General features: G+C 44.8%; 1 protein-coding gene across 3 annotated transcripts; it reads right to left on the reverse strand.

The window, feature by feature from the left end:
• Positions 1–1,104: 1,104 nt before the first annotated feature.
• ZBTB24 (zinc finger and BTB domain containing 24) lies at positions 1,105–13,513 on the reverse strand. 3 transcript variants are annotated; one of them, XM_077779967.1, is made up of 6 exons: positions 12,571–13,513; positions 9,065–9,232; positions 8,498–8,581; positions 7,719–7,802; positions 4,004–4,085; positions 1,105–3,077 (listed from the first exon to the last, which is right to left on the reverse strand). In XM_077779967.1, exons 1-6 carry the CDS (start codon positions 13,511–13,513, stop codon positions 2,360–2,362), a joined length of 2,079 nt encoding a protein of 692 aa, XP_077636093.1. In that variant the 3' UTR covers positions 1,105–2,359. The 3 variants fall into 3 exon arrangements, 2 of the variants coding, with proteins under 2 accessions (XP_077636093.1, XP_077636094.1); XR_013338999.1 differs by lacking the exons at positions 1,105–3,077; positions 4,004–4,085 and having other exon boundaries at positions 7,720–7,802; positions 8,498–8,576; XM_077779968.1 differs by lacking the exons at positions 1,105–3,077; positions 4,004–4,085 and having other exon boundaries at positions 7,761–7,886.
• Between the last annotated feature and the right edge of the window lie 727 nt (positions 13,514–14,240).

The following is a 14,240-nucleotide window of genomic DNA, read 5'->3' on the forward strand; positions in this document are numbered from 1 at the left end:
TTCCAGAAGATATTTTTATGGCTGAAACTGGCTCACAAGTTGGAAGCAGGTAGGCCTGTGCCAGGCAGGACAGCAGCCACCAGTCACATGTGGCTACTGAGAACTTGTAATGTGGCCAGTGTGTCTAAGGAACTTCTGGCGGTGGGTTTTTTTGTTTGTTTTCTGAGTAATTGCTATGCCCAGTGTGGGGCTTGAACTCATGACCCTGAGATCAAGAGTCGCATGCTCTTCTGACTGAGCCAGCCAGGTGCCCCAGGTTTTAATATAAATTCAAACTGATAATCACTTCAATTACTGAAAAAATATTATGTGTGCAACTACCTGTATGTCAGTCTAGGTTTTCAACTGTAAATCATATGAATTCTAAACACAGGTCAAGTATGTCCAAGAATATTAGCATTCAAATGGAGTGTATACTAGACTTTGAAGACTTAACATGCAAAAAAGAATCGGAAATATCTTATTAATATATTTTTATATTGATGGCAGGTTGAAATGATATTTGGCAAATGTTGGATTAAATAAATTTTACTCAAATCAATTTCACCTTTGTTTTTAATGTGGCTACGAGAAAATTTAAAATTACATGTGGCCCACACTGTATTTCTCCTAGTGCAGAGGTAGACTGTCATAAACCTAGTTAAACTGACTTGTGTGACTTTATTTCCTGAAGAATTCTCCAGTTCTCCAGAGTGAGTAGTTAAAAGTCCATTTATATTAATACTGTGTAGGGCCTGGAGAAAATGTGGGCCAGTAAGCTTTGAAGCGCTGGCAAAAACTTTGCATTTTAAGAATAACGTTAAAGTAGTTTAAATGACTAAGAGCCTGAAATAATATTTGGGTCATAACTGTATTTGTAAAAATTGTATCTTGGCTCTAGTCAGGCCTGACTTAAACACTGCTTTGGTTGATACTTGTAAGATATACATCATTTTAGAAATTTTGTGACTTACATATAATAAAATATAGTTTGGCAAATATGTAAAAAAAAAAAAAAAAGCTTTCATCTTCTCTCAAAACTAAAGAATTCCATTACTTTAACCTCTAAAAAACTTTCTTGATTCAGGTGGAAATCAAACAAAGACGTCTACAGTGAGAAATAAGTAACAGATAGAAAGATCCTGTTAATTTTAGGGTAGATTACCCCTATGCACCACCAGCATTATGTCAACTTGGATAGATTAGTGCCCATCCTCTGCTCTCCAAAACCCTCTACCGGTTTACTTGAGAGAAAGAAATCAAACTCTTTACTGTGTTGGGCTTGAAAACCCAACCCAAACATAATTTCAACTTTTGACAATTATTTAAAACCGTACAACAATTATAGACTGGCTACTATGGTTCAGAGGCTCAAAAAAATTTTTTTAAATGAGAAGATATTTACTTTTTAAAATGATGTGTCCATTTTATGAGATTTAACTTACTCTGCAATAAAAATAGATTATAAGGTCCCATCTCTACAAAATTATCATACATAATACACAGATCATTTTCAGGATCAATTAGAATTCAGGAGAATATATTTGACATTTAAAATACACTGAATAAAATTCTATATTCCAGGATAACTGAGAAAGCTTTAACTTCATCAGAAAGAACAATTATCACTGCTGACAAAAATCTGGAATTTATGGGCTGACTGTCTTGATCCCAGTTCCACTCTTTAATTAGACTTTTAAATTAAATTTTCAATAGCCTGCTTTTAAAAAAATATGTAACCCCCCCAAAAATATGTAAATCCATGTTTCTCAGAAAAGTTGAGTTCAGAATTTTTAAAATAATCCTGTACTTTTTGGCTTTCTTGTTATATTCATTTTGAGTTAAAATAGACTCTTAGTTTACATGTCTCTGAATCATAAAGAGCCCACTGTACCACACAGAGATGAAATGCTGAGTTACTCTGTTTTATGGGATTAGAAGATATTAAAAGGGCAGATTCTCCAAAGTTGTTATCTGTCACATTCAGCCCTGACTTGTCTTATAGAAGCGATGGTATTACCTAAGAGAAATAAAGAAACCACTCTACCCAACTCAGCCAACATATGACCTCCTTTTTTCTAAAAAATCTAACTGGGAAGGTCAGCAAGGCCCTAAGCTGTGGACATGAACATTCATGACTTAGAGAGGTCTAAATCAATGCCCCCAAATAAAAATCATCCAAGACCGTAAAAGATGTAGATAAAGACGAAAACCATTCCTCAATGACGAATGCTAACTCCAAACTGGACTACACACAAGGTATGAAACACACATGTCTTGTTGCCTGGATGGAAAGCATTAGAACTAGCAGCTGGCCATCATATCTCTGGAAGGATCTGGCTTACTGGGAAGAGACCAACAAGTCACACATGTTTACAGGTCAGCTCTGCTCCTGGCTGAGTGGTGGGGGCGGGGGCACATGGTGAGTGGGTGGCGGGGGAGCAGGCTCCGTCAGCTGCAGGTGTTGAGCCGGATCTGAAGCACTTGCTAAGTGGAGCTCCCCTGTTTGCTCTTGATGGGCGTGGAGATGTTCCAGGGTTTCCTTGGAGAGTGTGATTACGTGCACCGGCTCAGCCTGTGAAGGCTCCATCTGGCTCTCAATCATATTGAGGCCCTGAATGTGTTCCGTTTGCTCCTGTTGGGCTGAAAGAATTAAATTCTGTAGTTGTTCTGGCTGCTGTGTGAGCAGTGTGAGATTAGCAGCCTGGTCTGCGGTCATGTTCTGAGAACTCTCTGCGGTGACAATGCTGATTCCTTGGCTAGGCCCAGGCATGAAGTTGATGTTATGTACAGAATTGGTCACAAGAAGCTGGATTTCCTGCTCTCCTGATGCAGAGAGCTGATAGGGCTGCAGCTGAAGGATATTCCTGACCTCTTCAGTGTTGTTACTGCCAGCCACGCCGCTGCCATCTGACGCAGGTTTCTCTTTGCTGTGGATTTTCAAGTGGGCCTTCAAGTTGTCTAAGCGAGCGAACTGTAAGTTGCACTCAGGGCAGGAGAAAGGCTTTTTGCCCGTGTGCAGAATGCAGTGTCTCCTCTTGGCACTGGAGTCAGAGAAGGATTTGCCACATATGCCACAGGAGTATGGCTTTTCTCCTCTGTAAGAAAATACACATTGTATCTTAAAAACAGATCTGTCTGTTACTTCCTGATAAGGAGAAGTCAAGAAGAGAGGAAAAATTAACTCGACTGGGAATCATAAGTCATGGGTTCTTCTACTAACTTAAGGAGTCAGAGCAAGTCCCAACTTGCATGGGTTTTAGTTTCTAATCCTACAAGAAGAGGAAAGGGTGGAGGTGGTATCTGAGTAAGGGTGGTGGATGGGGCTGGGCTAGATGTAATAAAATTTTATGATTCCATAGTCTGTATTTCAGATAAGAAAGCAAATATTTATATATTACACATAAAGCTCCTTTCTGTTTTTAGTTATCATTGCCAACTTTATTTCTTTTTTAAAGATTTTAAATTTTAAGTCATCGCTATATCCTACGTGGGGCTTGAACTCACGATCCCGAGAACAAGAGTCCCATGCTCCACGGACTGAGACAACCAGACATCCCCTCACTGGCAATTTTCAGACTCTTGTGGCCAATTAAGTATATATAGATGGACTTCAATTAAGTATATATGATGGATTTCACTATTAAAAACTTGAGTAACCCTTGTCTTAGAAGAACTACTAAATCAAATCTGGAAGCTGTGTGAACAAAAACGTTTATTCAGAAAACATTAAATTTAATTATTTACTTTTGACTGAAGAATTTAAGCTTTGGATCAGTCCCCAGCCCAAAAATAAAAATTCAAGAAATGAAATCAATCGTGCAGACTTTTGCTGGCCAGAGCCAGTTTTCCCGATTTTTGCCTAAGTGGGGCAAAAATTGAAAAGATAACAGTAAACTACACAGAAGGTTCTACCTGTGTAATAATCTGGGGAAAAGGACTGTACAGGTAACATACGTCACCCGACTGAACGCCAGGGTTGAATGAGGACTCCCATATGAGAAAAATATCTGCAAAACTTTACCTGTGGATTCTGATGTGGGTCTGAAGAGAACTCTTTGCTGTGAAAGATTTGCCACAGATTTCACAAGTAAATGGCTTCTCACCTAAAAACAGGAAAGCATTTAGAAATATACATCCAACATGAAGCAAAAAGGAATAATCACCCCCACAGTTTCACCATATAAAGAAAAAAAAGGCGATACCACTTGATTCCTCAACGAGCATGAAGGAATTAAGCCCTTACCGAGCACCTACTCCATACCTGAGCACCGTGTGCTAAGAGCCAAGAGGACGCAGAGCGAGTGTAAGATAGTTTCCTTTTCTTACAAAGGGAAACAAGGAGGTACGTGATCACACACGGGAAACAAGAGGACTCACCACAGTTACTCCTGTACGGTCCCACCCTGAGATCACGCACAACTGTCACGCCTTCCTGCTCCGTCAGGTAGCCCTGCTGACCTCCCTAAGGACCCCGGTCCTCTACGGTGGCTTACGTACTATCGACATTTCTACCTACCTTCCAGCGTATCCAGAATCTGACCACCTGTCACACCTCCACCGCCACCCCCGGTCCAGGCCCAGGACTGTCTCTGCGGCAGCCGCACAGGTCTCCCCGCTTCTCTCCGGCTTCCCTGCTGCCCCCAAGTGCGGGGACCACAGTGACCCTGCCGGCAGTCAGATCATTTCACACGTCTGCTGCAAACACTCCAAAGGCTGCCGGCTCCCATCGGGGGATAAAGCCAAAGCCCCAGGGCCAGGAGGCATCCCAGATGGGTCGCCACACTCGGTCCTTACCCCTAAACCTCTCTGACCTCACCAGGTACTCTCCCTTTGCTCGCTGCTAGGGTCCCAGGCATGCTGGACACACCCTGAGCAAGTGAGCGAGCGCCACGCAGGGCTCCAGCTCCCACCAGGCATCCCCCAGCATGGCTCCCCTCAGGGGCTCTATCCCTCTGCACTGCCTTCAAGTCCCTGCTCAAACGACATTTACCAGGAAGGAGACTTCCTCACCACCGAAAGCACTGTCCCCTACCCCTAACACCCCTTAGTCCCCTCCTCCGAATCAGTTTTCCCACGATGCTAACCCCACCTTACACACTGTACTTGCCATTTATCACCAGTCTCTCCCATTTTTAGGAGGAGAATTTGTGGGCTTGTCCACTCCTAGTACTCTAGTGCCCAGAATCAGGCCTGGCACACTGTTCCAGAAATCCCTGACGAATGAATGAATTTCACAGGGTGGAAACGAAGGCCCACCCATGACCGGTGCAGGCTCCCCGAGGAACTCCACAAAGCTTCAAGAGCATTTATTCAGTGTTAGACTGTACGCTGCACATACTACCAACAGACTGCCCCGTCCTCCAGAAACAAAATTCAGTGGTCCTAATGCAGGCAAGGGAACTATGAATTTAAAGAAAAGCAAGAACAAAATCCCACTGAAGTAGGTAGCAGCAATGGATAGGGCACTCTGAAGTGGAGGTCAGCCAGGGAGCCTCCCTTCCACAGCCTCTACTGGAAAATGCATGCGACACATTTCTCCGAGCTCCCTGGCAGAGGACACTTGTGCCAGCTTGGGTGAGTCTGCATCTTTGCATGATCACCTCTCACCAATCCAAAGCCAGGCCACTGCCATTCTTTCCATAGCTTCCCAAACCAGAATCAGGGCCCACACTGTTTGCAGTTTGTTTCCAGATTCAAAGACTGACTACCTGCTTGTCATGGAAAGTTCTGTGTGGGAAACATTAACAATGTTCACACTACCGTTCAATGCCATCTGGGTTTACAAAATCTCAGAAAGTCCTTCTATTGCCTGTTTTAAACAATGGAAATTCTTTTTTTTTTTTTTAACATGTATTTATTTTTGAGAGAGAGAAAGAGAGACATAGCACAAAGTGGGGAAGGGGCAGAGAGAGAGAGACGGAGACATAGAATCAGAAGCAGGCTCCAGGCTCTGAGCTGTCAGCATGGAGTCCAATGCGGGGCTCCAACTCACCAACTGTGAGATCATGACCTGAGCCAAAGTCAGATGCTTAACCGACTGAGCCACCCAGGTGCCCCTAAACAATGGAAATTCTTTCTAGGAACATACGGTCCTTCAGAATATATCCGGACTGGACCACCTATGACCACGTCCACTGCTACCACACACTGCTAGCCCCTGATTAGTACAGCAGCCTCCTAATGGGTCTCTCCACCCTGTCTCACCCCACAGAGAAGCCGGAATGATACTATTAAAATTTTAAGGCACCTCCTATCCCTGCTCTTGTTATCAAGTCCTCAAGCTCAGAGTAAAATCCAGTCTTCACCGTGGCCTCCAACATTCTGAAACCTGAGTGCACACACTAGAATCACTAAGGAAACTTTTACAAATAGGTCCAAGGCTCTACCCCAGGTCAGTTCAGTCAGAATCTCTGGGGTTGGGACCAGGCTTTTTCTTTTTTAAAGCTTCTCAGGTGACTGAAGTATGCAGCTAGGCTGAGGAGCCCCGTGTTATACAAACTCATCGCCTCTGCTATCCACCTACCCAAGCCCTCCTACCTCTACTGCCCTGGCTTGGCCTCAGTCACGACTGCCTCCTGGCATTTCTCTGGCAAGCTGGAAACCGTTATGTTTCAGGGCTTTGCACCTGCCATTCCCTCTGCCTGTGATGCTCCTCTCCTGGACAGCTACAATGACTGGCTCGCTCGCCATAGCATTCAAAACAAATGTCTTTTTTTTTTTCTTTTTAAAGCCTATTTATTTAAACAATCTCTACACCCAATGGGGGTCTTGAACTCCTGACCTCGAGATCAAGAGCCGCATGCTCTACAGACTGAGCTGGCCAGGTGCTCCTGTTCCCCAGAGCATTTAGATTATCTATCCAAGGTGTCCCCTCATCAGTGAGGCCTTCCCACACAAGTCCTCATGTAAAAGGGCAGCTTACCTTCCCATGTCATGCCTCCTTACCCTGCATTTAGCTCTTCACAGCACTGAGCCCCACCTAACATGTTATGTAGTCATTTATTCTCTGTCTTCCTGGGTCAAATGGTAGCCCCTCAACAGCAGGGGCTCTGGCCACCCCATTCACTGCTGTTTCCTCAGGGCCTAGGTAGTGCCTAGGTACCCAGTGCCTGTTCTGTAAATATGTCTTAAATGAGTGAATTAAATTTCACAGAACCTGTTCAAGCTAACCATCTATAGTAAGAATGTATAGAGATCCATTTCCACAGAATGCCTACCCTATGAGATACTTATTTTAAGAAAACAAATTAAGGAGAAACTCTTTGTGTTTGGAGAAGAAAATGTCCAAAGCAGCATAAACCAATCTGATACACCTGCCCTGATCCATCCTGCCTCCTCTTTATCCCTGGAGCGGATTTTCCCAGAGGTGGCGATGCTTACGATGCTTACGTTATAACCACTGGTGCTGGGGGAGGAAATGGAAGACGCTCATGCCCATGCTACCTTTGTGTTTGTTTCATTTTGCTTCCTTTTCTAAAAAATAAAAATGATCTCCGTCATCTCCCAGGCTGAAGTACACTAAGACTGAAACACAGAACCAGACTCAGACTTGTAAGCCACCTCAAAGTGGATCTCCGCACAGAATGGTGTTGACAGCCTTCCGCCTTGGACTTTTAGATGACGTCATAAAATTCCCATCCAATTTATAATAAATGGTGCCTGTGGAGGGAGACTCGACCTCACTCTCCTAAAAGCATGAAGTGCACCAGAGAGAATGGACGAGACGGCAGTTTTACCTGTGTGTGTTCGTAGATGTTTCTTTAGCTGAGACACATCCATGAATTTGCGATGGCAATGGCTGCATTCCGGTAATGAGTGGCCTTGTCGCAACAATAAAAAAAGTGTCAGTGCATATATGCGCTCTCTCCCTGCATTTCTTCAGTGATTTGTGTTAAAGCACTTCCCTGAAAAATAATCACTTTAAATATGGTACTTTAATAAAACAACAGTAATTTTGTTACTAATTTGGTAACAGTTAATATTTTCCTATGTACCTCAACTCACTGCTTGGGACAGCTGGGATTCTTCGGTTCTCCCTCAACATAATCTCTTTCTTCCCTGGAAAATATCGGTGTGACTGTGGCCAACTGATCTCAAATGTCACTCTCAACCCCTCATTCATTTCTTATCAGTTGAGAGGAAAAAAAGGCAATGGACAGAGCTAGGCGGGAGAGGGCCTGGAAGGACAGCTATGGGGTAAGGACGCTTCTGTCTAGGCACCACTAAAAACCAGTCAACTGGCACCCTCGTAGGCAAGTGGCACTTCTGAAAGATGTCCATTCTGTTGGGTTTCTGTGTGTGGCACCAAAACTGTAGTACAAAAAATTTTAAAAATAAATCCCAAGGTAGTGAGAAGAACACAAGGAAAGGACATCTAATTTACATCGCTTTTTAAGATTCTTTCTCTACATACGAATTCATCTTCCACTAGTGGACCCCGGGGTTTCAGAAGTAATTTGTATTTGCATTTCTCTCCAATCAATCCAAATCCAAATTTTCTCTCACTTTATTGTACCTGTATGAACTCGATAATGGCTCTTTAGTTGTCTTTTCTGGCTAAAATATTTTCCACACTGATCACAGGTAAAAGACTTCTGTCCTGCCAAATAAAAAAACAAAGACACTAAAACATGCATAAACTGTAAAGAACTAGAATGCTCACTGATAAAGTAAGTAGCACAGTGGGCCCAGGTCCCCATTTTCTATGAATGATACAAGTGGACTTGCCTACCAACCCAAATGCCTTCAGAGTCCACCACAGGAACAGAAATGTTCAAAGGTATATAAGGCAATAGGGAGTGGTGGAGACTGGGGTAGAAGTGGAACGCTCAAGCTTCCCCCAAAGTTGCCAAATTCTAAATTCTGGGGAGTTAAACAAATGTCTGCACATTGAGCCCCCGACAGCCAGTTTATAAGCCCTAGTTTTAAGACTCAATGCTGTGCAGAATTTTTTTTTTTTNTCTGTCGTTCATTGACACCGGGGGGGGGAGGTGACACCAGGCTGAAAAAAGCCTGTTTTGATCATGGTAACGCCCACCCCAGAACCCGGTGGCAAGTGGCCCTGTGGCGCTCCCCCAGCTACCTGAATGCAGGCTCATGTGCTCCAGCAGCGAGTGCTTGGTGGTGAGAGCCTTGCTGCACACAGTGCAGGTGTAGGGCCGCTCACCGGTGTGCATCCGGGTGTGGACCTGCAGGGAGTGCTTCTGGGCAAAGCCTTTTCCACACTCATTACACTTGAAAGGCCGCTCCCCTGGAATAAGAGCCCCAGAAATACAGTGTAAGCAAGGATATGCACATCTTTCTGTTTCCTCCTAAATTAAAATGACAATAAAGGGATTTCTCTTTAGGGCATACAATCAAAAGGCCCAGGAACTAGAGAGAAAACATCAGCAATGACCTCTGGCAAGCCGGAACAGATGAACCCAATGCCAGCAGTCAGAAGGGCTGAGACACAGTCTAAGACACAGCCTCCACAACGCTCAGGAATTGGCGGCCCAAGTGATCTCTGAAGATGCGGGTGAGGACCAACGACAGTCTGTTTCAAAGGTACTAGACCCCCTAGAGGACTGGCCAGCTCCCCAACAAAGGCCAGAGACTGTGCTCTGGAGAGGGTAAAACAGTCTCCGGGCTGTGGGTCTCCAGGTACAGTGGAACGGGACTGTCCCAGGGACAGTAAGTCCAAGTTTACTTTTGGAGTGATGAGGCTGTGCCCAGCCTTCTTCTCTGCTCCTGCTCTAGACAGGAATGTCTTCTGGAATGTGGCGGGCCAGGGTGGGAGGGCTGCAGATGCGATGCCAAGTGTCAGTGAAGAGGTGGGGGGCAGCCACGCCCCCCCATCTCCCTCCCCCGTGAGGCCGTCATCTACAGGCCTTCTCCAGAACTAAGGTAACTTACAGTCAACTGTTCCAACATAGGATTAAATATGACTTCTAATTAATTAATTACTTAATTTTATTGATTGATTTTTGAAAGGCAGAAAGTGTGAGCGGAGGAGGCACAGAGAGAGAGAAGGGAGAGAGAAAATCCCAAGCAGGCCCCTCACTGTCAGTGCAGAGTCCCACCTAGGGGCTCAAACTCTTGAATTCTGAGATCGTGACCTAAGCCGAAACCAAGAGTCGGATGCTTAACCGACTGAGCCACCCACACACCCCAAATATGATTTTTAAAAAACCACCATTCAGGGAAGGCCTTAGTAGCTGAAACAGATACCAAAATAAATAAGAAAAAAAAGCAACTTGCAAAAAANCATCTCCCTCCCCCGTGAGGCCGTCATCTACAGGCCTCCAGAACTAAGGTAACTTACAGTCAACTGTTCCAACATAGGATTAAATATGACTTCTAATTAATTAATTACTTAATTTTATTGATTGATTTTTGAAAGGCAGAAAGTGTGAGCGGAGGAGGCACAGAGAGAGAGAAAGGGAGAGAGAAAATCCCAAGCAGGCCCCTCACTGTCAGTGCAGAGTCCCACCTAGGGGCTCAAACTCTTGAATTCTGAGATCGTGACCTAAGCCGAAACCAAGAGTCGGATGCTTAACCGACTGAGCCACCCACACACCCCAAATATGATTTTTAAAAAACCACCATTCAGGGAAGGCCTTAGTAGCTGAAACAGATACCAAAATAAATAAGAAAAAAAAGCAACTTGCAAAAAACAGAAGTTGCCCAAGGGGAAGAAAACATTAAAAACTAGTAAACAAGAGGCTGCTGTTATTAATGTGCTCACCATGAACCAAAAAGACGATTCACGATAATAATTTTAAAAAAGGGGGCGCCTGGGTGGCTCAGTCAGTTAAGTGGCAGAGTTCAGCTCAGGTCATGATCTCAGTTCATGAGTTCGAGCCTCACGTTGGGCTCTGTGCTGACAGCTCAGAACCTGGAGCCTGCTTGGGATTCTGTGTCTCCCTCTCTCTCTGCCCCTCCCCAACTTGCGCTCTGTCTCTCAAAAGTAAACATTTAAAAAAATGTTTTAAAAAGGAATTTAGAGAATAAAAAGGGGCTTCTAGAAGTAAAACAGTAGAAATAAATCTTTAAGTGTTGCAAGATAAAAGGGAAATCTCTCAGAAAGTAGAGCCAATAGTGATGGGAAATAGGAGATAAAGACATTGGAGGATGGGTCTGGAGGTTCAACATCCAGACACCAGGGAGTTCCAGAAAGAGAGAGCACAGAAAACCGATAGGAGAAATCATCCCTGAAATACTTTCCAAGAATTTTCTGGAATTGAAAGACAGAGTTTCCAAACTGTATGGATCTACTGTTAGCCACCGAAATGGACAAAGACAGACACACATGCAAGTGATTCACTGCAAAATTTCAGAACACTGGGTGCAAGAGGGAAGATCCTACATGCTGTTCTCCTTAACAAATCTTACAGAACTATTTAACTCTTTAAACTAGCCTCTATTACAGTTTAACAAATATTTCCAAAATGTCTACCTTGTTTAAAGAACCAGATTTCAAGGTTTTCAATCTATCCTTCAAACCAAGGCTCCAATTAAATCAGAAGCTTTAGGGCTGGTGCCCAGTCACTGATACATGATTGTAACGTGTGGCCCAGTCACACTAGATGATTCTAATGTGTGGCCCGGGAGCACCTGGGTGCCTCAGTTGGTTAAGCGTCAGACTTCGGCCTAGGTCACGATCTTGTTCTGGAGTTCAAGCCCCACATCAGGCTCTGTGCTGACAACTCAGAGCCTGGAGCCTGTTTCAGATTCTGTGTCTCCCTCTCGCTCTCTGCCCTTCCCTCATTCAAACTTTCTCTCTCAAACATAAACAAACATAAAAAAAATGTTTAATGTGTGGCCAGGGTGAGAACCACAGGGCTAGATGCTGGGTCAGATGACAGCAAGGTGTGGGAAGAGGAGACTTAACTACTGGTCCCTATACTTTAGCTTACAATAACCCAAGAGAGAGTGAGTTAAGTGTTTAAGAGAGGGCTCAGAGGAGAAAGGGATTTCTGCCAGGACTGCACTGTCCAATATGGTGCCATTTAAATCCATTTTAAAAATTCAGTTCCTCACATGTCAAGTGCTCAAAATCACACGTGGCTAGTGGCCACCATATTGGACAGTACCAATACAGAATGTTTCCATTTTCACAAAATGGTCAATTGGCCAGTGCTTGGTTAGAGGGATCGAATAGGAGAAGACAATCACAGCTAGACAGCTGAGTGAGAAAGCTGTCCAGACAGACCTGGGCAAAAGCACAGCTGTGGTCAAGATGGACAGTGTTCAAGAATCAGAAAGCAAAGTAAATCTGGCTAGAGTGTGATACCTGGGCATAAAAGCCTTGAACCAACAACTCCAAATAAAAGAAGAGGGTTCTACAATCAGGCTACCTGAGTTCAAATCCCAGCTCGGTCTCTACATGGGTGACCTGGGTGAGTTATTTCTAGGACTCGGTCTCTTCATCTGTACAATGGGGATAGCATTCCCTACCTCATAGGACTGTCGTGAGAATTAAACGCAGTAACATGTATAAAGGCCTTATTATGATGCCCAACACACAGAAGTTGCACAATAAATGAAAGCTATCATTGTCATCATTACTCTCAAACATGTTCTAGTAAGCTGCGAAAGTATAATTACCCGTGTGGCTCCTCTGGTGGATTGCCAAAAAGTGATTGTACTTAAACACTTTGCCACAGTCCTTACAACAGGCCTCAGGGCCGCCGGGGCGCTTTCTCCTTCCACAGACCCTTCTGGCTGAACTCTGGTCATCTTCGTCCCCAACAAGTTTGTAATCTTTCAATTTGACAGACCTCCGAATCCTCCGCTTGCTGTATCGACTCTGGCTGTCCTGCCCGTCCTGGGTCTTGGGATCACAATTCTCATCTTTTTCAGCGGGCACTTCCTCCCCTCTACCTGGCTCACAATCGTCTGTGTCTTTTGCTGGACTCTGCTCATTGTGTACATCGCTGTCCCCCTCTTTCACCACAAAGTTATGTCTATTTTGAACTGAATTGTTTACTCTCAGCTGTATTTCTTCCTCTGGAGCCAGTTGTGATTTCCCCTCCTGCAAACTGTTGACTTTTCTTGGCCTTCCCCGTTTCCGCTTTGGAGGATCGTTTTTCTTATTAGAAATAACAACCACAGGGGCACCAGCAGTGCTCAAAGTCGTTGGCTTTGGGGAGCTATGATTATTTTGGAAATCTGTGTAAGCCTTTACCAGGTCATAGACTTTTAAGAACTGAGCGGTAGCCAGGACCTGTTCTGTACTTTTCTCACTGGCCTGGAGACACCCTGTGTAGATAAATTCCAGGAGCATACCAAACGTGTCGGCAACCATGCCTTCCAGCATATAAATGGACTGACCAATCTCGCCCTCTTCAGCAAACATCATTGAGAAGTATTCACTACTGGCAGCAAGTAAGGCTTTGTGAGCCCGGAAATGCACATTCTCCACGATCAAAGTGATGTCACAGAGAAAGCCTTTCTTCCGCTGATCCTCGAAACTGGCCAGAACAGTGTCACTGTGAGTGTCTGAGTGTACGACAAGCTGCCCAGAAGGCTCTGATGATGTTTCTGCCATTTTCCTTAGAAGCCAAGCAGCACGAAGCCTGAAATAAGAAAATAATGATTAAAGACAGGGAAGCATCATCTCACAAGCTTATTCCTAGCCCAAACAAACCTACTATTCACTTCACATTGTTAACTGAATTTTACCACTTGTCACTTCCAGAAGTCGATTTAAGAAGAACTGAGCTTGGGATTCTCATCCTTGTACTGTTACCTAGTTGGGCGAGTCTCCAAGATCCATGTTGCTTCTCAGGGTCTGTTTTCTCCTCTGTAAAATGAAGGAATGGAAATCAACCATCTCTAAAGTCCTTTCCCCAGCACCAACTTTCCATAGTTGCAACACACAATCAGAATGGGAACTACAGTGTCTCGATTTCACGCATTATTAAACATTTCGTCTGTGAAAGCATATAAAAGGGACCAAGAAAATGTACGAAATGAATCTGGGGGTAGCTGCAATGAAATAATAACCTAAGGCGCATCGGGCCTCGCTTCGGAAGGATGGCACGATCGATCGCCCAGGCTGGCGGCAGACAGCGCGCGGAGCTGCGGGCAGAAGATTCCCCTGAGACCCGGGCCCGCTGAGCCGGGAGCAGGACGCGCGGGAGGCCCCCCACTGCCGGCCTGGGCCCCTCAGGCGGGACAGGGGAGCATACGGCTGGGCAGCACTCACCACGGCCACGGGTCCCGCGCCCCGGGACTGCGGGCTCAGGTGGACCTACCTGTCGGGGAGCCTGGCA

The sequence above is a fragment of the Crocuta crocuta genome, unplaced genomic scaffold, assembly GCF_008692635.1.
Source record: "Crocuta crocuta isolate KB4526 unplaced genomic scaffold, BGI_CrCroc_1.0 scaffold147, whole genome shotgun sequence".
Lineage (NCBI taxonomy): Eukaryota > Metazoa > Chordata > Mammalia > Carnivora > Hyaenidae > Crocuta > Crocuta crocuta.